The sequence below is a fragment of the Aethalodelphis obliquidens genome, unplaced genomic scaffold, assembly GCF_003676395.1.
Source record: "Aethalodelphis obliquidens isolate GAN/ISIS:26980383/991018 unplaced genomic scaffold, ASM367639v1 scaffold30, whole genome shotgun sequence".
Taxonomy (NCBI): Eukaryota; Metazoa; Chordata; class Mammalia; order Artiodactyla; family Delphinidae; genus Aethalodelphis; species Aethalodelphis obliquidens.
The window spans coordinates 17,006,672-17,032,245 of record NW_020837974.1 but is presented as its reverse complement, the minus strand read 5'-3'; the positions used below and the strand labels follow the sequence as shown (position 1 = coordinate 17,032,245).

Sequence of the window (25,574 nt, the reverse complement as noted above, 5' to 3'; positions counted from 1 at the left end):
CTCTTTCAGACCCTTGGTGTTACTTAGGGCAGAGCAAGTCCCTCAGACTCTTTGAGTGCCTTTCCATGGTGAGTGGCTGGCTCCCTTCTCCCAGGCAGGGCTTCCCCTTCTGGCTGCCCAGCCTTACAGATTCTGCTGCCCACCCCCACCAAGACTTAACCCTGAGACTGGCTATCAGGGAGGAGTGCAGAGTGGGAGAACAGAACCGAGAAGCTCTCTGGGGGCAGGGACTGCGTCTTATTTGTGTTGGGGTCCCCAGGACCCAGGTGCCTGACTCATGGTGGGTCTTCTGCAGTGTGGGAGAAATGATGGAAAGAAGGAACTGCAATGGCTAGATGCATGGCATGTTTGCCGTAAGCCAGGCTGTCATTTGGGCACGTTACTCAAACGGGTTCACTTAATCCTCATACCAGTCCCATTTTACAGATAAAGAAAATGTGAGGTAAGAAAGCAGGGTGAGATGGGAGGTTCGAGATGGTGGCATAGGAAGATCCTGAACTCAGCTCCTCGCATGGACACAACAAAACTACAGCTACATGTAGACTAATTCCCTCTGAAAAGGACCTGAAAACTGGATGAACAGAGTCTCCACAAGACAGGGTAAAAGGGCAGCATCAAGGCAGGTAAGAGAGGCAGAGAGATGACCTCATCAAGGAAAAAACCACACCCCAGGTGCGACAGTCCACAGATGGGAGGGATTACACAGGTACAGTTACTTTCCCTGGGAATTGAGGGATCTGAGCTTCACGTCAGGCACCCCAGTCCTTAGATCCTGCATAAGAGAGATGAGGCCCCAAAACATCTGGCTTTGAAAACCAATGGGGAATACACTCAAAACTATAGAACTGCAGAGAATGGAAAGCTAGCTTTTAAAGGGCACACTCACACTCACTCCACCTGAAAACCAGCACAAAAACACCAGACTGAAAAGTGCATGGACCATAGGTGAATGGGACCCACCTACTAATCTTGAAGCATCTGCTGGAGAGGCAGGAACGAGTTGGGATGCTCCCTGGGGACTGAGAAACTGGAGGGAGCCATTTTTCCAGTCTCAGGCTACCTTGCTGATTCCAGTGCTGGTGGGTGCCATTTTGGAATTCTCCCTCTAGTCTGTTAGCACCAGTCGGCACACCCCACTTAGAGCCCCACCCACCCCTGCACCTCAGCCAGGCCTCACAGCTGACTATGTGATAACCCTGCCCACTAGAACCCATCAGCCATTGTGGCCAGCATTGCAGTCTTTCCAGGGGCCAGCCCTGCCCACCAATGCATGGCAGCAGCATCCACGACCCTGCCACAACAAGAGCGTGCACGCAACCCATAAGGGGACACTGCTTGAGGACCCGGCTCTGGTGGCCAGGCATGACTGCATTTCTGAGCCCCACAGGACATGTCCTACATAAGGCCACTCCTTCAAGACCAAGAGAGGTAGCTGATTTACTTAATATATAGCAACAAACACAGAAAATTAGGCAAAATGAGGAAACAGAGGAATATATTCCTATCAAAAGAACAAGACAGGACCACAGTAAAAGAACTAAACAAAACAGAGATAATCAATCTACCTGCTAAAAAGCTCAAAATAATGGTCAAATGCTGCTCATAGAACTTGGGAGAAGAATGGACAAACATGGCGAGAACAACAAAGAGATAGACAATATAAGAAAGTATCACACAAATTATAACTGAACTGAGAAATACACTAGAGGGGTTCAGCAGCAGATTGGATGAGGTAGAAAAACAAATCAGCAAGCTGGAAGACAAGGCAATGGAACTCACCCAGACAGAGCAGCATAATGAAAAAGGAATTTTAGAAAAATAAAGATATTTTAAGGGATCTTTGGAACATCAAGCAGAATAACATTCATATTATAGGCTCCCAGAAGGAGAAGAGAGAAAGGGCAAGAAAAATTATTTGAAGGAATAGTGGCTGAAAATTTCCCTGGGGAAGGAAATAGACATCCAGGAAGCCCAGAGAGTTCCGAATAAGATGAACCCAAAGAGACACCCACCAAGACACACTATAATTAAAATGGTAAAAGTTAAGGATAAAAAGAGAATCCTAAAAGCAGCAAGAGAAAAGCAACTTGTGACATACAAGGAAATCCCTTTAAGGCTGTCAGCAGATTTTTTTTCAGCATAAACTTTACAGGCCAGAAGGGAATGGCATGACATATTCCAAATGCTGAAAGAAGAAAACTTCCAGTGAGAATTCTCTGCCCAGCGAGTTTATCATTCAGAATTGAAGGAGAGATTAAGAGTTTCCCAGGTAAGCAAAAGCTGAAGTAGTTTATCACCACTAAACTGGCCCTACAAGAAATGTTAAAGTGACTCTTTTAAACTGAAAATAAATGACACTAATTAATAATATGAAAACATACAAAGGTAAAAATCTTAATGACAAAGGTAAATATATAATAAAAGTAGTGGATCAATTAGTTATAAAGCACAACTTCCCTGGTGGTGCAGTGGTTAAGAATCTGCCTGCCAATGCAGGGGACATGGGTTCAAGCCCTGATCTGGGAAGATTCCACATGCCGTGGAGCAACTAAGTCTGTGCCCCACAACTAATGAGCCTGCATGCTAGAGCCCGCATGCCACAACTACTGAGCCTGTGCTCTAGAACCTGTGAGCCACACTGCTGAGCCCATGTGCCACAACTACTGAAGCCCGCACGCTCTAGGGCCCGTGCTCTGCAACAAAGAGAAGCCACCACAATGGGAAGCCCATGCACCGCAACAAAGAGTAGCCCCCTCTCGCCACAACTAGAGAAAGCCTGCGCGCAGCAACGAAGACCCAACGCAGCCAAAAATAGATAGATAGATAGATAGATAAATAAATAAATTTGTTTATTTATTTATTTTAAAAAAATCAATTATAAAGCAAGCTTGAAGGTTAAAAGGCAAAAATGTTAAAATTAACTAAAATTACAATAGTTTGTTAAGGGATACATAAAATAAAAAGATGTAGTACTTGTCATCAAAGTATAAAATGTGTGGAGGGGGAGTAGAAAGACAAAGCTTTGGACTGTGTTCAAATTTAAGTTGCTACCAACTTAAAACAGACTGCAGCTTACCTAGGATGGCATATGTGATCCTCATGGTAACCACAAGGAAAAAACTCACGGTAAATACACAAAAGAAAATGAGAAAGGAATCTAAATATAGCACTAAAGAAAGCCACCAAAACATAAGGGAAATGAGAAAAGAAAGGAACAGAGAAGAACTACAAAAACAGCTAGAAAACAATTCACAAAATGGTAGTAATTACATACTTACCAATAATTACTTTAAATGGGCTAAATTCACCAATCAAAAGACAGAGAGTGGCTTAATGGATTAAAAGAAAAACCACTCATCTATATCTGCCTACAGGAAGCTCATTTCAGAAGTAAGGACACACGCTGACTGAAAGTGAAGGGATAGAAAAAGATATTCCATGCAAGTGAAATGAAAAGAAAGCTGGAGTAGCTATTCTTATATCAGGCAAAATAGACTTTAAAACAAGACTATAATAAAAGACAAAGAAAGGCATTACATAATGATAAAGGAGTCAATGCAACAAGAAGTTATAACATTTATAAATGTATATGCACCCAACATAGGAGCACCAAAATATATAAAGCAAATATTGATGGACTTAAGAGAAATTGAAAGCAATACAGTAATAGTAGGGGACTTTAACACCCTGCTTACCTCAATGGATAAATCATCCAGACAGAAAATTGATAAGGAAACATCAGACTTAAGCAACGTATTATAGCAGATTGGATTAACAGATATATACCAAATATTCCATCCAAAAGCAGCAGAACATACATTCTTCTCAAGTGCACATGGAACATTCTCCAGGATAGATCACATGTTAAGTCACAAAACAAGTCTCAATAAATTCAAGAAGTTTTAAATCACATCAAGAATCTTCTCCAACTACAGTGGTATGAAACTAGAAATCAATCACAAGAAAAAAATGGGGAAAACCACAAAAACATGAAGATTAAGCAACATACTACAAAACAACTGGGGGGGGGGGCGGCATTGAAGAAATCAAGGAGAAACAAAAAATACCTGGAGACAAATGAAAACAGAAATACAACATACCAAAATCTGTGGGATACAGCAAAAGTGGTTCTGGGAGGGAAGTTCATAGCAATACAGACCTACCTCAAGAAATAAGAAAAATTCCCAATAAACAATCTAACTTAACACCTAAAGGAACTAGAAAAAGAAGAACAAATAAAGCCCAGAATCAGTAGATGAAGGAAAAATAAAGATCAGAGCAGAAATAAATGAAGTAGAGACTAAAATAAAATAGAAAAAAATCAATGAAACTAAGAGCTGATTCTTTGAAAAAATAAATGTAGTTGACAAACCTTTAGCTAGACTAACCAAGAGAAAAAGAGAGAGGGCTCAAATAAATAAAATCAGAAATGAAAGAGAAGTTACAACTAATACCACACAAATACAAAGGATCGTAAGAGACTACTATGAACAATTATATGCCAGTAAATTGGGCAACCTAGAAGAAATGGATAAATTCCTAGAAACAAACAATCTTCTAAGACTGAATCATGAAGAAATAGAAAATTTAAATAGACCAATTACTAGTAAGGAGATTGAAACAGTAATCAAAAATCTTCCAACAAACAAAAGCCCAGGACCAGACGGCTTCAGTGGTGAATTCTACAGAACACTCAAAGAAGATTTAATACCTAGTCTTTTCAAATGCTTCCAAAAAACTGAAGAGGAGGGAAACCTTCCAAACACATTTTATGAAGCCAGCATTACCCTGATACCAAAACTGGACAAGGACATCACCAAAAAAAAAAAAAAAAGAAATCACAGGCCAATATCACTGATGAACATACATGCAGAAATTCTCAACAAAATATGAGCAAACCTAATCCAACAATACATTAAAAGTCTCATACACCATGAATAAGTGGGATTTATTCCAGGGATGCAAAGATGGTTCAATATCCACAAATCAATCAACATGATACAACAAAATGAAGAATACAAATCATATGATTATCTCAATAGATTTAAAAAATGGTTTTGAGAAAATTCGACATTTACTTATGATAAAAATTCTCAACATCGTTGGTATAGAGGGAACATACCTCAACATAATAAAGACCATATGTGACAAACTCACAGCTAACATCATACTCAGTGGTGAAAAGCTGAAAGTGTTTCCTCTAAGAGATCAGGAGCGAGACAAGGATGCACACTCTCACCACTTTCATTCAACATTGGAAGTCCTAGCCACAGCAATTAGGCAAGAAAAAGAAATAAAAATCATCCAAATCAGAACAGAAGAAATAAAACTCACTATTTGCAGATGACATGATACTATATATAGAAAACCGTAAAGACTCCATCAAAAAACTGTTATAACTAATAAATGAATTCAGTAAAACTGCAGGACACAAAATCAATATACAGAAATATGTGGCATTTCTATACACTAATAATGAACTCTCAGAAAGAGAAGTAAAGAAAACAATCCCATTTACAATTGCATCAGAAAGAAACAATACCTAGGAATAAATTTAATCAAGGAGGTTAAAGACTTGTACACTGAAAGCTATAAGACACTGATGAAAGAAATTAAAGAAGACACACACACACACAATGAAAGATATTCCTTGCTCATGGATTGGAAGAATTAATATTGTTAAAATGTCCATACCATACTACTAAAGCAATCTATAGATATAATGCAATCCTTATCAAAATTCCAGTGGTGTATTTCACAGAACTAGAACAAATAATTCTAAAATGTATATAGAGCCACAAAAGATCCCAAATAGCCAAAAGCATCAGCATCTTGAGAAAGAAGAACAAAGCTGGAGGTATCATGCTCCCTGATTTTAAATTATACTACATAGCTATAGTGATCAAAACAGTATGATACTGGCACAAAAAGAGACACACAGATCAATGGAATAGAATTGAGAGTCCAGAAATAAAGCCATGCACATATAGACTATTAATCAATGACAAAGGAGCAAAGACATAGAATGGAGAAAGGACAGTCTCTTCAATAAATTGTGTTGGGAAAACTGGACAGCCACATGCAAAAGGATGGAACTAGACCACTGTCTTACACCGTACACAAAAATTAACTCAAAATGGATTAAAGACTTGAATATAAGACCTGAAACCATAAAATTCCTAGAAGAAAACATAGGCAGTAACCTTATTGACATCAGCCTTAGAAATGTTTTTGTGGATCTGACTCCAAAAGCAAGAGAAACAAAAGCATAAATAAATAAATGGGACTACATCAAACAGAAAAGGTTATGTACAGTAAAGGAAACCATCCTCAAAATGAAAAGGCAACCTACCGAACAGGAGAAGATATTCGCAAATCATATATCTTTTAAGGGGTTAATATCCAAAATATATAAAGAACTCATACAACTCAACAACAAAAACAAACAGATTTAAAAGTGGGAAGAGGGTCTGAATAGACATTTTTCCAAAGAAGACATACAGATGGCTGACAAGCACAAGAAAAGATGTTCTATATCACTAATTATCAGGGAGATGCAAATCAAAACCACAAGGCAATGTCCCATCACACCTGTTAGAATGGCTACTATCAACAAGACAAGAAATAATAAATGTTGGCGAGGATGTGGAGAAAAGGGAATTCTTGTACACTGTTGGCAAGATTGTAAATTGGTGCAGCCACTATGGAAAACAGTATGGAGAGTCCTCAAAATATTAAGAATAGAACTGCTATATGACCCAGCTATACCACTTCTGGGTATTTATCTGAAGAACATGAAAACCCTAATTTGAAAAGATATATGCACCGCATGTTCATTGCAGCATTATTTACAAGAGACAAGATATGGAAAAAACCTAAGTGTCCACTGATGAATGAATAAAGAAGATGTGGTATATGTATATACATATATATATAGTATATATGTACATGGAATAATGTATGTACAATGTAATACTTCTCAGCCATAAAAAAGAATGAAATCCTGCCATTTGCAACAACATGGGTGGACCCTGAGGGTATTATGCTAAGTAAAATAAGTCAGACAGAGAAAGACAAATACCGATGACTTCACTAATATGTGGAATCTAATAAACAAAACAAACAAAATAAAACAAAGACAAATTTATAGATATGGAGAGCAGATTAGTGGCTCCCAGAGGAGAAAGCAGTTGGGGTGTGGGTGAAATGGATGAAGGAGGTCAACTGTATGGTGATGGATGGGAGCTGGATTTATGGTGGTGATCACTTTGTAGTGTATACAGATGTTGAACCACAATGCTGTACACCTGAAAGTTATACGATTTAAAAAGAGAAAAGAAAAGAAAATGTGAGGTTTAAGTAACTTTCCTCGGGTCACACAGCCAATAAGTGTTAGAGCAGGATTTGAACCCAGGCAGTCCTGCTCCAGCATCCGTGCTTCGAACTACTACCCTACAGTGCCCTGTTTCCCCAGCTGTCATCAGCCACCTGCCCCAGAAGAGCTAGGCAATTCCAAACCTTCCTGGTAAACAGACCCAAAGAACCTCTGGGAGTTATGAGGTGATGGGCATTTTTCTAACTTGTCCATGTTCAGAAGACTTTGTCTCACTTTAATTTCCTTCCAGGCATTTCACTGCCTGGCTCAACACACATTAAGAACTGAGCCCCTGAGATTTCATGCTTGTTAAGCTGGTCGTGCTAAAAAGGAAAGTTGCTTAGAAATTTTAAATTACCCATTACATAGAGCCAAATCCCATAGCTATCCCCGTCAGGAAAGGTGGGGGCCAAGCCCTCCAACAGTGCTTGTAGAATGAATGACTGCCCACGATCCTCCCTGGGACTGGAATCTTGCTGTCACCATAATAGAGAGCCTGGAAATCCTTTTGTTAAACAAAGTATCTCATTGTAATGACATCTGCATTTTGGAAGTGTCTTTATCAGGGGTCAGTTAGCTACAGGTGAATGAAATCTCATTGGCCCAGTTTGAGCAGTAAAATGGGGTGTTATTTGAGAAGCTCCTGGACCCCCAAAGGCAGAAGGCATCACATGGGATTTGAAGGAGGAACCAGAAAGCCAGTAGGCACCGAGGAAGCTTCTCCCTGACTCTCCAGGGCTGCTGGGCCCTGCCTCTGCTTCTTTGCAGGTCCACTCTTCCTCACCCCTCCTCTGTGCACATGACAGGAAATGGCTTCACAGTCCAAAAGTGACAATTTCCCAGCTCTAGCTCCAGAATGCAATTCCAGAGTCTCAGGGCAGAAGCTGATTGGCTGGCATGGGTCAGGTGTCCACTCCTAGTCCAATCAGCTATGGCTAATGGGCTGTTCACCTCGAATAAACGTGGTTCTGTTGCATCTCACTACATGCTTTTTCACTTCCCATTTTAATAGCAATTAATGGCTACCTTACAGTGGTGCCAGTGATTTTTATAAACTGAAGTTCAGAATTTTGCAGTTCATATTAATCTCCACCAAAGAGTAGTTTTGAACCTTTAATCCCATCATCTCATACTGGTCCCTCCCAGACCATGAGGACTGCAGATTAAAGCAGTAGCTTTCTGTTATCAGTTCAGATTTGTTGGCAGGAATGTTGACAGACGGGACAAAGCACCAATCCCAGCAGTTGCCCAACTCCCAAAGTCTAATGAGTCATGTGTGACAGAGGGAAACGTGGGCCCCAGCCTGCTGTTTCATCTGAGAGGTCCAAGGCAAAGTCTATACCTCTCTGCTTTTAAAACCCAGGGCGTACGTACATCTCGGGGAGAATACGTCAGAAAGCAGATGCAGGATGAAAGCCAAGGCCTGCCTTTCTTGCACACCCCGGCAGAGAAAGGCAGGCTGAGTCCCTGACACGTGACGTTTGGTGCATTCTCCTCCGTTGCCCTTGCAGACCAACCCAGCCCATTCATTTCAGCCAGTGGAAATCAAATCACAGTAAACTGAGGTCATGACGATCCATATGGGAAGTTCCTTCTGCCAGATGTTAAGCCTCATGCCTGAAAGAAAGGATGGAGGGCACTCCTGGGGTCTTGTTAATGACAGCTGAGAAGGAGGGGAGAGGACAGGAGGTGCAGGAGAACTGACAGGTGGAGGGGGAGTCCCTCGGCGTCCAGCCCTGAGCACAGGGGGTACGTGGTGGTGGTGCCAACCACCCGTCCCTTTACTGGCACACGTTTATTGAGCACTTCCAGGCACCAGGTTCTGTGCCAGGCCCTGGGATGCAGCAGGGAACAGGGCAGAAAAGGCCTCTCCAAGAAGGAGGGTGTCAAGAAGAGCGAGCGAAATGGGGCTCTGGGAGAAGAGCCTTCTGGCAGAGGGCACAGTAAGGGCAACGACTCTGAGGCAAGGAGAGACTCGTGTCCATGGAATGAAAGGCTGGCGTGGCTGGAGTGGGATGCTCGTGGAGAGAAGGGTGTGAGGCTAGGCTGGAGAAGTCAGCCGGGAGTTGGGGGTCCACACTCAGGGCCCTAGAGGCACGGTGAGGAGTTAGATTTTCTTTATTCTCAATGTAGTAGAGATAATGCCAATGAGAGGGGTTGATGACAAACTCCATTTTAGGTACCCGGAGTTTGAAGTGACAGAGTGGACATGTCTGGACCGTCTAAGGGGTCTTTGGAATTGGAAGATGGTACCCCAGGAAGAGAGGCCAGAAGTTGGCTGATGTCAGCGAGCAGGGCCTGCATGGGAGCCAGGAGCTGGATGAGGGCAGTGTTGGGAGAGGATGGCATGGAGCTGAGGGGTTTGGGCACCACCAGACTTAGAGTGCAAGGAGGAGTGGAAGGCGCCATGACACAGAGAGAGGAGCCGTTGGCCGGGGAAGTGGAGAACCAGGAAGGGATGATGTCTCCTAAGCTAGTGGAGGGGGGGACTGCTGAGTGGAGGAGCTTTGCCTGGGATGTCAAGCAGGGAAGGAGAACTGAGAAAAGGTGGTGTACTTGGAGTCATTGTGTACTTGGAGAAAGTCACTTCAGTGGAGGGTTGTGGGAATTATAGAACTCTTATGGATGTCGGGAACAGAAAACCACAAAGGGATGGACTTCAGGTGCGGCTGGATCCAGGGGCTCCAATGATTGTCATCAGGACTCACCATCTCTCAGCTCACGTTCCCCAGGTTAGCTTCATTCTCAGCCAGGCTCCCCACACACAGTGTAGCAAATGGCATCCAACAACCCCACCCCTCCGTCCTCCCAGCTCAGCAGTGCCAATGTAAAGAGAGCCCCCCTCTCTCCCCGTAGTTCCTTTCATGAGCCCAGCTTGGAAGGATACTGTCAGTGTTCTGCCTAATCTGCATGGACTGAAGGTGGGTAAAATCAGAATTTTGTTCCTAGGAGGAGAAGTGGAGTCTGGGTGGGCAAAACAACAACTCTGCACACAGGAGCCAAGTTTCAGGGGGTTGAGAGAGGGTGATGGTGGTGAGAGAGGGCAGTGGTGATGAGGATGCCGTGTGTTCGGTGAAAGGAGGGAGAAAATAGGACGGTGGTGGGAGGGAGCCCCAAGATCAGGTCAGTTTCCTTTTTCTCTCAGGTAGGAGAGATTTATGAATGTCTGCAGACAGAGAGAGGGGAAGATGCCAGTGGGGAAGGAGTGATTGAAGATTCTGGAGAGAGGAGATAATTGATGGGGCCAGGCCCCCGAGGAGACAGGCAGAAAATGGAGTGCAGGGCGCAGCACGATATGAAAGGAGGAAAAACAGAATGTCAGTGTCATCAGTTGCTGTTTTTTCAGAATGACACCCTTACATGGCAGTTGGCCATGGCGTGGCCGTGAGGACCGGCCGCTGCTTAGATGCACACGCCGGGGCTTTAATGTTCTACAAGCAGGAGAGCAGGGCCGTCAGAGCCACGCCTCCGAGGCCCAGGCCCGCGTTCTCCTCATGCCCCAGACGCAGCTTCGGCTCTCGGAGCCAGTTTAAGCACAAGTAGAAGGAAATTCCTTACCTTGTAATATACCTGGGTTGTTTGGTTTTTTAATAGAATTTGTCCCTGATTATAAAAATTACACGTAGGGAACTTAGAAGATAAGGTGTCAAAGAAGAAAGTACAAGTCTTTCCTACTCACCACGCAGAAACGATGATATTAACACGTCGGGACGTGCTGCCCACACTAGGAGAGGCCGCATCTAAAATGGCCTATATGACTCTTTTTTTAAAATTTTTTGCGGTACATGAGCCTCTCACTGTTGTGGCCTCTCCCGTTGTGGAGCACAGGCTCCAGACGCGCAGGCTCAGCGGCCATGGCTCACGGGCCCAGCCGCTCCGCAGCATGTGGGATCTTCCCGGACCGGGGCACGAACCCGTGTCCCCTGCATCGGCAGGCAGACTCTCAACCACTGCGCCACCAGGGGAGCCCCCGGCTCTTTTTTTTCCCATGTAACATTCTTTCACAAGCCTTCCGCCCGCTATTAGGCAGTCTTGAAACACCCCGTTAGAGTCACGTGGCTGTGACAGCCTTCAGAGCAGACCCTGGGGTTGCTGACTCAGACTCCGCAGGCAGCAGCATCGCCCTGGGTCATGTGAGTTTCTGAAAAGGTTCTCACACAAGCAGAGAGTGTTCCCTTGATTTGCATGGTAGTCGCATTCTTAGAAAATTCAAAGTACACCGAGAAACACTGTGCTCTTTGTAAAACAACTAGGTTCCAGACTCGGGTGACCATAAGTAATTATTTTACCGACCTGAATTGTGCCTGAGACAGGAGAGCGAACTCTGTGCCTGGAACCATCCCCGGCAGTGAGGGACAGTCGCATCCCTGGTCCCACCCTTCAAGTGCCAGCAGGGCCAATAGGCACTGAGACAGCCAAGAGCATCGAACCACCCACTGGTTTCTAGAATTTCCCCCTGAGGGTGACCCCCACCCAGCTGAGAGCCACTGGGTGAAACGATCACTAAGGTTCCCCACTTCCACACACGCCACTAATGGGGCTTCGCCTCTCCTGTGTCCTTCCTTCCAGAAGATGCCTGGTCCACCCGGACGCCACTGCGGCCCCAGTGGCACAGCAAGCAGGAACACACCTTACGTGAATCGTGGAACTCCCTCACCGTCTTTGACCACTCCCACCGGGGACGCATCTCCAACGTGGAGTTCCAAGGCGACATCCTGGATGAGTTCCTGCAGCAGCAGAAGAGCAGCCGGCACAGCGACCAGCCGCACCCCTGGAAGGAGGAGAAGCCGGAGCCCATGAAAGGCCAGGAGCACGGCTCCCTAGAGGTAGATGACGGGGGTGACTTTAAAATCCCCGTCTTGCCTTATGGACAGCACTTGGTCGTCGATATCAAGTCCACGTGGGGGGACAGGCACTACGTTGGCCTTAATGGGATAGAAATATTCAGTTCCAAGGGAGAGCCGGTTCAAATAGTGAACATTCAAGCCGACCCCCCGGACATCAATATCTTACCGGCCTATGGGAAAGACCCCCGTGTGGTCACCAACCTTATCGACGGGGTGAATAGGACCCAGGACGACATGCATGTCTGGCTGGCCCCCTTCACGCCGGGCAAGTCCCACTCCATCTCCATTGATTTCGTGCAGCCTTGCCAAGTCGCCCTGATCAGGATCTGGAATTACAACAAATCGCGGATACACTCCTTCCGGGGTGTGAAGGACATCACGATGCTGTTAGATACACAGTGCATCTTCAAGGGAGAGATCGCCAAGGCCTCGGGCACCCTGACGGGAGGTACGGTGTGTCTGTAAGAATGCTCTCGAAGCCCCTACCTGCTACTTGCTGAGGCTCTGAGGAAAAACTAAACTTAGTGGCTAGCCAGTGACGGACAGGTCTCTCTCCTTTCCAAGAGCTGGCCCGCTCCTCGCCTTTTGCTGCTGGGTGTGGAAGAGCTGACCTCATTGAAACGCCTCCCCTGGGTACCAGCCTTACTTAGCCTCCTAGGGCCTGAGCCTGACGAGTGCAAGTGAGTTATGGAGTGCGTGCTCTCAGGAGACCCTGTAGGGCAGGGAGGGGTGTAGGATACGGAAGGGTGGGCGGGAGAAGCTAGGCAAGGATATCGTTTCAGGGGAAGCCCAGCCTCAGCCTGATCCCAAGGGGAGCTCTGGAGTGTAAATCGCAGGGTCTGTGCTGCCTTAAGGCAAAGCAGCAGGGCTTTGGAACCCTCAGACTCCCCTGGTTGGGACGTAACTCCCACACCCTTCCAGGAAGGCCCCCTATAAGGATGGCAGAGGGTCTGGATGGGGCAGCAGCAGCCACAGCTACCGTGCCTCACCCGCACCTGAGAAACATCCCTTATTTCATGATAGACCACAGGGACTCTCATCAGATTAGGTGCCTTCATTAAATCCACGTGGTTCTTATGGTCCGTGAATTCCATCTGCAAATGCGTAAAGAAGAATAAGGCTCAGTTACACAAATCAAGACCTGTTAGTGGTTTGGGACTTTCTAGCCCAAAGATTGATGGGTTTACGTTCCTGGTCTGCACATCACTGGGACGTGGGGTGAGCTGACTCTTCTGTCTTCCTGGTACCCCTTTCAGCTCCAGAGCACTTTGGAGACACGATCTTATTCACAACGGATGATGACATTCTTGAGGCTATCTTCTGTTCTGATGAGACGTTTGACTTGGACGTGGAGAGCCTGTGCAGCCTGCGGTGCGAGGAGGCGCTGAGGAGGCCCAGCACGGCCGACGGCCTGGGGGAGGAGAGGCCCTACACCCAGGCTGGCTCCTGGGCCGATGACCGGGTAGGACTGGAGGCCCAGCACGGCCGGCGGCCGTGGGGAGGAGAGGCCCTACACCCAGGCTGGCTCCTGGGCTGATCTCCTTTAAGCTGCTGGTACTCCCATTTTGACATTTCCCATTTTTCTGCTTCATTTTTGTTCTGTAGGTCATATTTCATTCTCTAATTATTTTTAATTTTTTTTTAAACCAAAGTGAAGGAAGTATTCAAATTTTAATCAAAGCTAGGGGAAATCAGTTCTGTGTCATTTCTGGAATTTAGAGGTTGGCAGTCTCGGGAAGTTTTGCCTTGGGTTGCATTTTGATCACTCACTGTTGTTTTTGATGGAAGAGCTAGAAATGCTTTTAATAGGCGAACTTGAGAATTAAAAGAACGATGATCCTGGCAGTCACTTCTTGGGCACATACCAGTGATCCAGGTGTGGAGCACCTTGTTGTCGTGCTTAACCCTTGTGACAGCCCTTGGAGTGGAGATGATTAATATCCCCGTTTAGGAAACCAAGGCTGACAGGCTAAGGGCCTTGCCCAAGGGCACATCTTGGGAGCATAACAAGGCTAGAACTTGAATGCAGGACTCCAAAGTCCGTGCTTTTAATGGACAAATAATCAAAAATGAAAGATGACCTTCAGGGCAAGGGTCAGCCCAAGTCAAAGACGAGTAATCAAGGTGAAGAGACACCAGGGTCTCCGGGGATGTTCTTGAGGCCATGGGAGAAAGAGGAGACGGTTAAAGAGGGTGGGGGGAAGAGTGGAAAGAACCAGGAACCAGGGACAAAAGGTTCGGACACAAGAATGTCATGACCAAGGCGGTACAGTGATATGCCCCTGCCCCGCCCACTCAGACAGGCTAGCTCGTTGTTGACGGTTGTCCTGGTCTTTTCAAAGAAAGCCAGAAATCTGGATTGTTACGTAAAAATCTCCCCATTAAGAAATGTTGGCAACTAATCCATGATGTTTTCAACCCTTCTGCGGGCCACAAAACATGTCCATGGTCTGGCTTTGCTGCGCAGGCCTCCAGCTGGGAGATGGCCTTGAGGCCTTTCATTCCCCCAACATTTTCCAAATGGCAAAGTCCCTGCTCAGGAGCTCTGGTAGGATCTAGTCCTGGGAGGGGCAGGGAGGGATCACTCTCTCTGCCTTAGAGATAGGACCTCGAGCTCAGGGAGGCCCCGTCAGTGTCACACCCCTAGCAGGTGTCTGGGCTGGAGCCGCCCCACGGCCGCCTAGGTGTCCCGGGTCGGGTGCATCCACCAGGGGGCGTGGCAGGAGGCTCAGGGAGGGCAGGGCGCCAGGGAAGGCAGGAGGAGGCACGTGGGTTCCAGGGCAGCAGCTTTCCGGGAGGCCACTCAGTGTCAGGGGTTAACTTCTGGCAGACAACCTTCCTCTCCCTCCTCCCCATAGCTGGGGAGGGGCGTGTAGGGGCTGTCCCTAGGGGCTGGACTGAGGGGTCATCAGGGTGTCACTGGGTACCGAAACATCATCCCCACTAAAAACTCTAAGATCCAGACAGGCGACTACACCTCTTTTTGCATCTCAGCTTTCCTGTCTGTGACGTAGTACAGGTACTTCTACCCTGACTTACGGTGCAGAGATCTAATGAAAAGAGTTTACATAGAGACCCAAGAAGCAGGGTGTGACAGCCCACCGTGTCTGTAGACCAAGGGTTCTTTATCTGCCTGCCCATGGGAATCACAGAGGAGGTTTTAAAAATGCAGATGCACAGGCCCCAGGGTTGAGAACCACTCTCTACGTTTGAATTCTTTCTTCTCCTTCCCTTCATCCCTCCCTCCCGATCTCTCTCCCTCCCCGCTTCCTCTAGTTCACTAGGTAAACTAGATAGGGCCCTTCCCTGTTCCAGAAAATCTAATCATCTGAGCTGGTTAGTGTCAAACTCCTCCCCTACCAGTAAGAACTTCCAGCAAGGACTCAGATGCACTCAGGGTTTCTGGGCCCGCCGTATTACCAGTCATGGAGCTCCCACCAGGGCAGAAAACACCAGAAAAGACACCGGGACTTACCTGGGGCACAGAGTGGGTATCTAGCTGGGAAGATGTCCAGTGAGATGCGTGGGTATCACTAAAATCACCCCCTTTCCCTCTGCTTCTCTCCAACCTGTGTGCAGACTCCTGAACCAGAGCTGCCCCCCAGCCCCCCTGTCCCTGAAGTAACCACGCCAGAGCCGGGCATCTACCAGGGCATCTGTGAGTACCTTCTCTGGGGGCAGTGTCAGGGGACGGAGGACCTTCACGGGTTGGGGGTGGGGAGGGAGTCATGGCCACTTGGGACGGGGTTTCCCGGGACAGTTGGGCAGGTTGTACCTTGACACAGAGACACCAGGCCCCGGGATAAGTCAGGGCTGAAACCAGCCTGCATTGGCGACACTGGCCCAGGCAGGGCTGCATCCCTTCAGAAGAGGGGTCCTCCTGGCAGTGTGCCCTCCCAGAGTGGCACTTCTGCATTTCACACGCAGACGTCTTACGTGTTAGCTGCAGCCCTGACCCGGGAGGCGGCAGTCGGAGCCCAGAAGTTATAGAGCAAGAAGACATAAGAGCCAGAGAGACTTGGGCATCTGTCAGTCAGGGGTTTGAGTTGCCCCTTCAAACTGGACCACAGAGCAGATGCTGGAGCAGAGAAAGTCTGCATCCTCCTGGCTCTGGGGGGGGTGGGGCAGCAGGAGTACCACCGCAGGTGCCAGGTCTTCTGAGAAGTCAGAAATCTGGATTTTTACGTGAAATCTCCAGATTTTTCAACGTTGGTGACTAATTTTACAGTATTTTAAAACACCCTATGAGCCAAAAAAACACGTGTGTTCGGCCAGCCGGCTGCTGGTTGGTGGCCTCTGAGCAGATCCCGTCTGGGTTTCGCTGTGTCTGTTCTTCTGTCTCCTCTGCCTGTGTGCCATTCCAGCCAGTTCCTCTCTTACTCCGCATACTTCCCACCAGCACCTCCGCCTGCATCCCAGGGACTCCTCAGGCCCAGCGTTGCGCTGTGATCTCTCCCACCGGTTCCCCGTTCACAAGGCTCTGGGGGTTTGCTCGCTGCGGCCTCTCCTCCTGCTCTTTCTCTTTTTTAAAATTTTTTAATTTTTAAATTTTTGGCTGCGTTGGGTCTTCTTTGCTGCGCGTGGGCTTTCCTCTAGTTGTGACGAGCAGGAGCTACTCTTTGTTGCGGTGTGCAGGCTTCTCACTGTGGTGGCTTCTCTTGCTGTGGAGCACGGGCTCTAGGCACGTGGGCTCAGTAGTTGTGGCACGCAGGCTCAGTAGTTGTGGCTCGTGGGCTCTAGAGCGCAGGCTCAGTAGTTGTGGCTCGTGGGCTCTAGAGCACAGGCTCAGTAGTTGTGGTGCACGGGCTCAGTAGTTGTGGCTCGGGGGCTCTAGAGCGCAGGCTCAGTAGTTATGGCACATGACGGGCTTAGCTGCTTCGCAGCATGTGGGGTCTTCCCAGACCAGGGCGTGAACCCATGTCCCCTGCATTGGCAGGCGGATTCTTAACCACTGCGCCACCAGGGAAGTCCCCCTCCTGCTCTTTCTTGCCCCCTCGTGCCTGTCATCTGCCTCCACGTATCTTCTGAAAAGAAGAGACGTGCCATTGTCACGCCCCCTCCCCACCTCCCCACCATTGTCTCCAGAACGAAGCTGAAGCCGGAATGTGTCAGAGTTTAGCCTCCTCCCCGCCCCACCTCCCCCTGCAGGCTTCTGTTCCCTGCTCTCCATCCCTGCCCATTGAAAGGATGTGACTCTCGATTGGGTTCCCAAGAAGCAGCCTCTGAGATGGAGTTTACTGGGGCATGCTTTGGGGGGAGGGCAGGAAGCAGGGCTGGGCAGAGGGAGAACTGGGCCGCGGGGCAGTCGCAGCAAGGCCTCTGCCAGCTCCACAGGGAGCTGCAGAGTTCCCTGGATGTTGCCCCTGAGTTGAGTAAGGGGGCTGGGCCTTTACACGCCTGTGTTAGCATGCCACTGGATATGGGCTGGCAAGGGGCAAAGCCAGGGTTAGTCACAAGTGGGGGGACTCAGCTGTGGGCTGTCAGCTGTCAGCACTCCCAGCCACTGGAGGGATGAGCCCTTCAGCCCTGGGGATGGGAGGTGGGATCTGGGTGGTGCCCCACACTGTCCTCCACTCCGCCTTCCTAAGGCCTTGCTGTAATCCCACCCCATCCCCAGAAGCCTTCCCCACGGTGCCCACTGAGAATTCAGTTCTCCCTCCCTCACTCCAGAAGGATAAATTACCTCTTAGAAAAGACGAAGTCTTCCTTTGAATCCTCACAGCCCCTTACTTTCCAGAACTCTCTCTCAATTACTTTGGGACTTTGGGACAACCGAGTAATTTAAAAGCCAACCTAATGTAGGCAAGAGCCTGGTTTGAGGCTTGGTTGTGTATCCCATCCAGGCACTGTGCTGGGGCTTTCCCTCCCTTATCTCACTCACAGCTCTTATTCTCCCCATTTTTCAGATTAGATTAGGAAACTGAGGCTCTGAGAAATTGAGAAAGCCACCCAAGGTCACACAGCTAGTGCAAGGCCAAGAACAGGACCAAGCATATCTGAATTCAAAGCCCAGGTCCTCACCACTCAACACACTCCCTGAGAGGCTGCCTCACCTCAGAGGTCTTTGGGAAGTCAGCATCCCCACAGAGCTGTAAGGTCCTGGAAGACAGCAGTCATTTCTTGTTTAGTCTGGACTCCCCTAGGTTGGTCAGGATCCTGAGCGGCGGGGTCCGGGGGGGAACAATGGAACTTGAATTCCAATTGAGTTACGCAAAAAAGAGCATTTCTTAGCTTATGCAACTAAAAAGATCAGGCGTTGCTAGTTTCCCCGTACTGCCGGATCCAGGTGTGCAAATGACGTCATCAGGCCTTGGCATCTCCCTGCATCTCTCTGCCCTATTTCTCACTCTCTTGTCCGTCTCCCATTCAGACTCTGTCCACATGGGAGCCCCTAGAAGCTGTACCCGGTAATCCCAGGTAAAAGAACTTCTGCTTCCCAATTAAGTCCAACAGTTGTCCCAGAATTGTCTCCTCACCTGGCTTGGGTCACGTGCCCATCCTTAACTAATAATCACCGTGGCTCACCTTGGCAGGGAGCGGGGTGTGATGGAAAACACGGATTGGCCCGGCCTGGGTCAGAAGCCCATCTTTGGAGCCAAGGGTGAGGAGTCAGCTTCCCATACAGTGCTTCAGAGGAGGTTAGAGTGCCATAACCAGAGGAAGGGAGGAAGGAGGGAAGGAAGGAAGGAGGGAGGGAGGAAGGAGGGAGGGAGGGAGGGAGGAAGGAAGGAAGGAAGGAAGGAGGGAGGGAGGAAGGAGGGAGGGAGGGAGGAAGGAAGGAAGGAAGGAAGGACGGAGGGAGGGAAGGAAGGAAGGAAGGAAGGGAGGAGCCACTGTCCTCTTCATCTGATGATTTCCCCAAAGATGCTGTATGTAAATGTCTGTCCCACTGAACCGGCTTCTGACCTTTCTTGGAAATGTTATTTCAGTGCCTTTGGGAGTTTTGCCCTGGAATAGCGCTCCCAGACCTTTTTGCTGCAAGGAAAGTGTAAATTTCTCTGCGTCTCTACTCAGCAGGAAGGCAGAAGAACCTCCTGATCAAGGACCTTCTGCCCGTTTGTGGCCTGTGATTTCCAAATCTCTCTTCTCTGAACCTTTGGCTTTTTCCTCATTGTATCCCAAATCCTAACCCTACTTTCCCAGCCTGTGCAAATGAAGAGAGCTTTGATAAAGTGACCCAGGGGGGATGCGTTGGGGTTGGTAAATACGGCCAATCCTATCAATGTTTTGAACGGGGATATATGACTTGCTAATTTGCAGATGACACTAATTTTGGAAGTTTTGCAAATATCAGTGGTGATGAATAGGAAAGGAGCTGAGAGAGTTGAAATATGGGAGAGAAATAACAAAATTAACTTCCATTTATATAAATACTAATTGATACACCAGAGGAAAATGAATATGGAACACGGATATTAGCTCAAAAAGGAGAGCAGTCACTTTGAGAGCAGCCCTAGATGAGACGGCGTCACGGTGCATCTCGCCAGGCAAACAAAGGGTGGCAGGCTCGGGAGAGTCTGGGGTGCTGCCTCTTGTTTCGAGGGGGAGGTGGCATTTCTCCCTCACAGGGATCCCCCTGATCTAAATCCACTCCCTCCTTCACCTCCAGGCCTTCTCCATCTCAGGAATGGTACCCACAGCTACTCTGTCCCTTGGGTCAGAAACATTTTCTCTGTTCGTTAACTCCATACAGGCCATTGAGAGCCCTGTCAACGCTGTCTCCAAAACAGATCCTGAATCTGTCCACTTTGCCCCCATTTTCACCACTACCGCCTTCGTCCCGGCCACAGGTATCACAACAGCCTCCTCCCTGGCCTCCCTATGGAGTCCAACCCCAGTGCGCTTTCCAAGACACGGGTCCGATCATGTCACTTCTCGGCTTCCACATCTAAGCCTCCCTAGCTGCCCACTGCAGAGAAGAAAATCCAGACTTCATGACGTGATCTAGCCTCCACCTAACCTTCTGATCTCATTTTCCTCCATCTTCTACCTCAGTCACTTGGTTCCAGCCACAGATCAAATATGTTCCCATCCCAGGGCCTTTGCCCTTCCTGCCCTCTCAGCCTAGAATGTTCTTCCAGAAATGCTAGAGAATGGCGGCCTCCTTCTTATCGCCCAGGTCTCAGAAAGGCCCTCCGTGACCATCCCTATTCCTGCTTAGTTAGTCCCTGTCTTCTCTCTTTCATTTTTTTCATGGTATTCATCGCTCTGTGGAACTATCAGATTATCTTTCTGATGTGTGTTCATTGTCTGTCTTCACTGCAGTGGAAGCTCCTAGAGAGATTTTGCTGTGTTTACCCCTAATTCTCCAGGGCCAAGAACAGGGCTTGGTACCATAGTAGCAACATGTTTACCATTGACTGTGATTTTGGTGAAACTCAAATGATTGTATTTTGATTCATTTACCTACACGTATCTACTAAACACATACTCTTCAATCAATCATTTATTTTTTTAAAAAAAGCCTTAATTGACCATCTGTTTTCAGGCACTATTCTAGGCTCTGGAGATAACAACAGTGAACACAGCTAACAGAGCCCCTGCCCTCAGGGAGCTTCCATCTTAGTGGGAAAGACTGATGAAAACAAATAAGCAAATCAATGTAGAACATCTTGTCAGGTGACAAAAAATAAAGCAGAGGAAGGGTTTTTGAGAGTGATGGGAGAGGGTGCTGTTTGAGTTCAGGTGGCTGGCAGGGCCTCTCTGAGGAGATGACAATTAAACATAGACTCATCATGAGAAGGAATGCATCAGTTAGCTTCTGCTGTGAAACAAACCAACCCCCAATTTAGCAGCTTAATATAACCACCATTAATTGTGATTTATCGTAATTCAGTGGCTTGGCTGGGCACTCCTTTGCCTCTGAGCCAGGCTGGCCTCTGCTGGCCCTGCTCACGTGTCTAGTCAGCTGGCAGATGGGCTGACAGCTGAATGACCTAAGATGTCTTCACCCACATGGCCTGCAATCGGGAGGCTAGCCTGGCTCCTTCACATGGCAAGACTCCAGGTGTGGAAAGAGACCCCTGTATACATGTGCTTTACAGCCTCTGCAAGCTTCGCTTTTGCTTCTGTCCCATTGGCCAAAGCAAATCACATGGCCCAGATTCAGGAAGTGAAGAAATAGACTCCACTTCTGGATGGGAGAAGCGGCGAAATCACATTGCCAAGAGGCAAGGACTCGGTGGGAGGAATTTGTGGCCATCTTGCAGCCTTCTGGTGCTGTGAGAAGCTATGATGTGCCCAGGACCACGCTGGTCACACATCTGTTTCATGTGCCCCCAAGATGCTCAGAGTTACCTTGGCACCACGGAGGGCAGAGGGATCTGAGACCAAGTTACAAAATGTATGATGGAAATGACAGGGGCGTAGGAGAGGAAGCCACGCTCCAGGGAGGTCACGTGGCTTGGCCTCCCTTCCAGCCACAAGGGCATCTGCAACCTGCCTGAGCTGAAATGGGTGGAGCTACGTGAATCCAGGCTTCCTTCTTCCAGTGCTACAGTGCTGGCATTCTGTGACAGTTGCAACAAGTGTGGCCCTTTGGAACACAGCCGCCCAAAAGAGTGCGAGAGTAGGCCCCCAGCTCTCCAAGGGTAGACGAGTTCATGGGGCTTGGCCCTGGTCCTGCTGTAACGGGAGACCATTCAGGAAGGAGGAACTCCAGCCAGATGTTGGATAGAGAGTCATCGGCTTTGCACTTTCTGGGCAAATGAGTGACTCACTGGGGCAGTTTTGCCCAGAAGTTCACTCCTAAATGCTCCCTGATGGAGAAGGGGTGGAACAAGGGCAAGAGCATGGGAGTGTCACGTGGGTCACTTCCTTTACCTTGAATCCTTTACCTTGAATCCTTACGATAGTGGCCAATTTGCATAAAATGTCCATTTCTGACGCTGAGGCTCACTGCTGCAGCCTCCTCTATTTAGTTACTTGTTGAATCATTCCATCTGTACTGAGCTCCTACTGTGGGGCAGGTACTTTGCCAAGCTCTGGGGGCACAATGAGCTAGCAAAACAGATGGGATTTCTGCCCTCAGGGCAGATGGGTATTTACCAAACGATCACAAGATCACACTGGTGACCAGAGCGTGTAAGGGGAAGTTCAGAGTGACATGGCAGGCTGTGAGTGGAGGCTTGGTGTGGTCAAAGAAGTTGGGAGGGCTTCCCTGAGGAAGTAGCTGGGATCTGGAGAATGAGCACAAGTTAGCCTAGGCCATGTGAGTTCAGGAGGGAGAGAACAGCATGTGCAAAGGCCCTGTGGTGGGAGAGGGGAATGTGAATATGCGGGACTGAAAGACAGTCTGAGTGGAGCAAGGGATTTTGGGTGCAACGTGAGGTTAGAGAAGTAGGCAGAAGCCAGATGACGAAGCCTGCTGGCCAAGCAGCATGGGAAGCCACGCTAAGGTGTTAAGTATGGGGTGGGCAACGTGATTGATAAGTGGAGAAAAGACCCAGGGCTGTGTGCAAGTTTAAACCACACCGGCGCACTCATCCTGCAGACATTTCCTAAGCATCAACAGTGACCCAGGTCCAAGGGCCACCGAGAGGAAAGGTGCAGAGCCCACTCTGAAGGCCCTTACATTGAAGTTTGGGCTTTCCAGTTGGTAGAATGCAGAGGCTGAAGATCACTCCTCTTCCTCTCTCCATCTTGGGTACCTCCTCTGGAACCTGTGATGTTCACGGGACACTTTTCTTCCCGCTGCAGGCCTCCAGCTGAATTTCACCGCCTCCTGGGGAGACCTGCATTACCTGGGGCTCACAGGCCTGGAAGTGGTGGGCAAGGACGGCCAGGCACTGCCCATCAACCTGCACCAGATCTCTGCCTCCCACAGAGACTTAAATGACCTCCCTGAGTGCACCAACGACTCCCGGACCCTGGACAAGTGAGTGTCTATAAGAAGCACAAGCAAGGCTCATGACAGCAGGGGTTCGGGGACCTGATCTCTATCGTAGGTTTCAGACTCAACCATCAAGCGGCATCTCCTATTCCACCTTCTTCCAGCCACCCCGTGAGGTCTGGGGTCTGCCCATTTTGTGCTCAAGGGAAACTGAGGCCCAGGAAAGGGCCACACAGCTGGAAGAGGTAGGCAGGATTGGAAGCCAGGCTCTCCTGTGTCCAGACCCAGGTGTGCTTTGTGTTTTCTTCACGGTGCTAGCATGGGCCTCGCACCAGGTGGCTGCTTGGTAAGCCTTTAGCTCGGTGTTTAGGCTTGAGGGACCCCACCTCTCGGGGGCCGAAAGCTTTCCCCTCCCTGAGGTCAGAGGTGATGGCTGAGGAAGTCTCCACAGGTGGCTACAGCTGCACTTTCCTCTGCATTTGTCCGATTCATAAGCCCAGGTTGGGTCAAGTCAGTAAGAGAACACAAGCCTGCATATAGCATTGATCCACGGGGCCCCAGAACCTGCAGTCTGGCACTCGGCCCCCCTGAGTCGGGACAGCTGTCAGGCTTAGGCCCTGCCTGGAGGTGCAAACAAGAAGAGTCTAGGGGAGCCAGAGGGATGAGAGTTCAAATCCTGTCTCTGCCCCTTACCAGCTAGTTGCTTAACCTCTCCAATAATAGTCATGATAATAATAACGGAAATTACAACTGCCATTTTTTGAGGATTTATTAAATGCTAGACACTGGACCATGCTAAGCAGGTTGCAGGTTGCAGATGTTCATTCATTTAAACCTCAAACAGCCCAAAGAGGCCCCCACTCTACAGATGAAGAAACTGAGGTACAGAGAGGTTAAAATTGTCACCCACACTACTTGAGTGGCAGAGTCATGATTTGAACACGGGTCCATGGGAGACCAACACCCATACATTTAACCACTAAGTTATGCCTCAGTTTCCTTATCAGTAGAATGGGGACAATAATTCCCATGGCTGGAGGGCGGGAGGGGGATTGCCACATCACAGCTGAGCCCCGTCCCTGGCCCAGAGCGTGTGTGGGGTCCACGGCGGACTCCTACCTGCTTTCCTCTAAGGTGCCCCTTAGCCGCGGCCCTCACAGCCTGCTGTCATTACCTGCTCACGGGCCATCTTGGCGAGTCACACCCCTGCACACTGTGGTCCCCGCTGCCGATTGTAAAGGTGATCAGCTCATAGCTGGCCCTGCTTGTGCATATCCACACCCACCCTCCACGCAGATTGTGTTGCAGCAAATCCCAGGTCTGATAGTATTTCATCTCTACATATTTCAGTATGTAGCTCTAAACAATAAGGACTTAAACATAATCCGAGTACCATTATTCCAGCTAAATAATTAACAGTCATTTCTTAAATTACTAGCTATCCAGCATGTTTCTACTTCCCTGACCATCTTTTTCCCCCTTTTATAACAGTTTGTTCCTTGAATTGACATCCAGGTGAGGTCCATACATTGTGATTGGTTGTTATGCCTCGTTTAAAAAAAAATTTTGGGAATTCCCTGGCAGTCCAGTGGTTAGGACTCCACAATTCCACTGCAGAGGGCCCGGGTTTGATCCCTGGTTGGGGAACTGGGATCCCACAAACCAAGTGGCGTGGCCAAAAAATATTTTTTTTTTTTAATTTTAAAGTTTTATTTATTTATTTATTTTAATTTACATATAGTTGATTTACAATGTTGTGTTAGTTTAGGGTAAGCAGCAAAGTGATTCAGATATAGATATATATATATATATATATATATATATATATTCATATTCCTTTTTTAGATTCTTTTCCATTACAAGTTATTACAAAATATTGGGTAGAGTCCCCTGTGCTACACAGTGGGTCCTTGTTGGTTGTCTATCTTATATATAGTAGTGTGTATATCTTAATCCCAAACTCCTAATTTATCCCTCCCCCGCCTCTTTCCACTTTGGTAACCATAAGTTTGTTTTCTATATTTGTTTTCTATGACTGTGAGTCTATTTCTGTTTTGTAAGTAAGTTCTTTTGTAGGTTGATATGTCTCTTAAGCCTCTCATAATCTCTAGGTTCCCTTCCATCTTTCTTCTTTCTTTCCTTATAAATTATCTGTTGAAGAAACCAGGGTTTTTGCCCTGTTGAGTCTGGATTCTACTGGCTGCATCGCTCTGGTATCGTTTAGCCTGTTCTTCAGGCCCCTGTATTTCTTGTAAATTGTTCACCAGATCTAGAGGCCTGATCAGATTGAGGTTTGACCATTAGGGCAAGACATAACCATCAGGGCGTGGATGTCACTGTGTATTCCCTTCAGGACTCATGGAATAGCTGGTTGTCAGGCTTTCTGTGATGTTGGCAGCCAATACTTAGTGGTTAGATCTGTTACTCTATTGGGGGTTGTGAAACAGTGATACACTGATCCTATCACTCTTTTTTGGTCAATAAAGGGAAAATTTCCCTCCATTATTTGGTTACTTTGAGG

At 47.9% G+C, this 25,574-nt stretch overlaps 1 protein-coding gene across 6 annotated transcripts in view; it reads left to right on the top strand.

Annotated features, from left to right (window-relative positions):
- Positions 1-25,574, top strand: part of KATNIP (katanin interacting protein) — a 193,528-nt gene that overhangs the window by 152,970 nt on the left and 14,984 nt on the right. For 4 of the 6 annotated variants that reach the window (XM_027126559.1, XM_027126555.1, XM_027126556.1 and 1 more), the window contains 5 exons: positions 11,945-12,670; positions 13,479-13,684; positions 15,802-15,880; positions 22,921-23,098; positions 24,545-24,568. In XM_027126559.1, the coding sequence (XP_026982360.1) occupies positions 11,945-12,670; positions 13,479-13,684; positions 15,802-15,880; positions 22,921-23,098; positions 24,545-24,568 (1,213 nt within the window). The remainder of the gene's footprint in view (positions 1-11,944; positions 12,671-13,478; positions 13,685-15,801; positions 15,881-22,920; positions 23,099-24,544; positions 24,569-25,574) is intronic. The other 2 variants (XM_027126558.1, XM_027126557.1) reach the window with 1 other exon arrangement.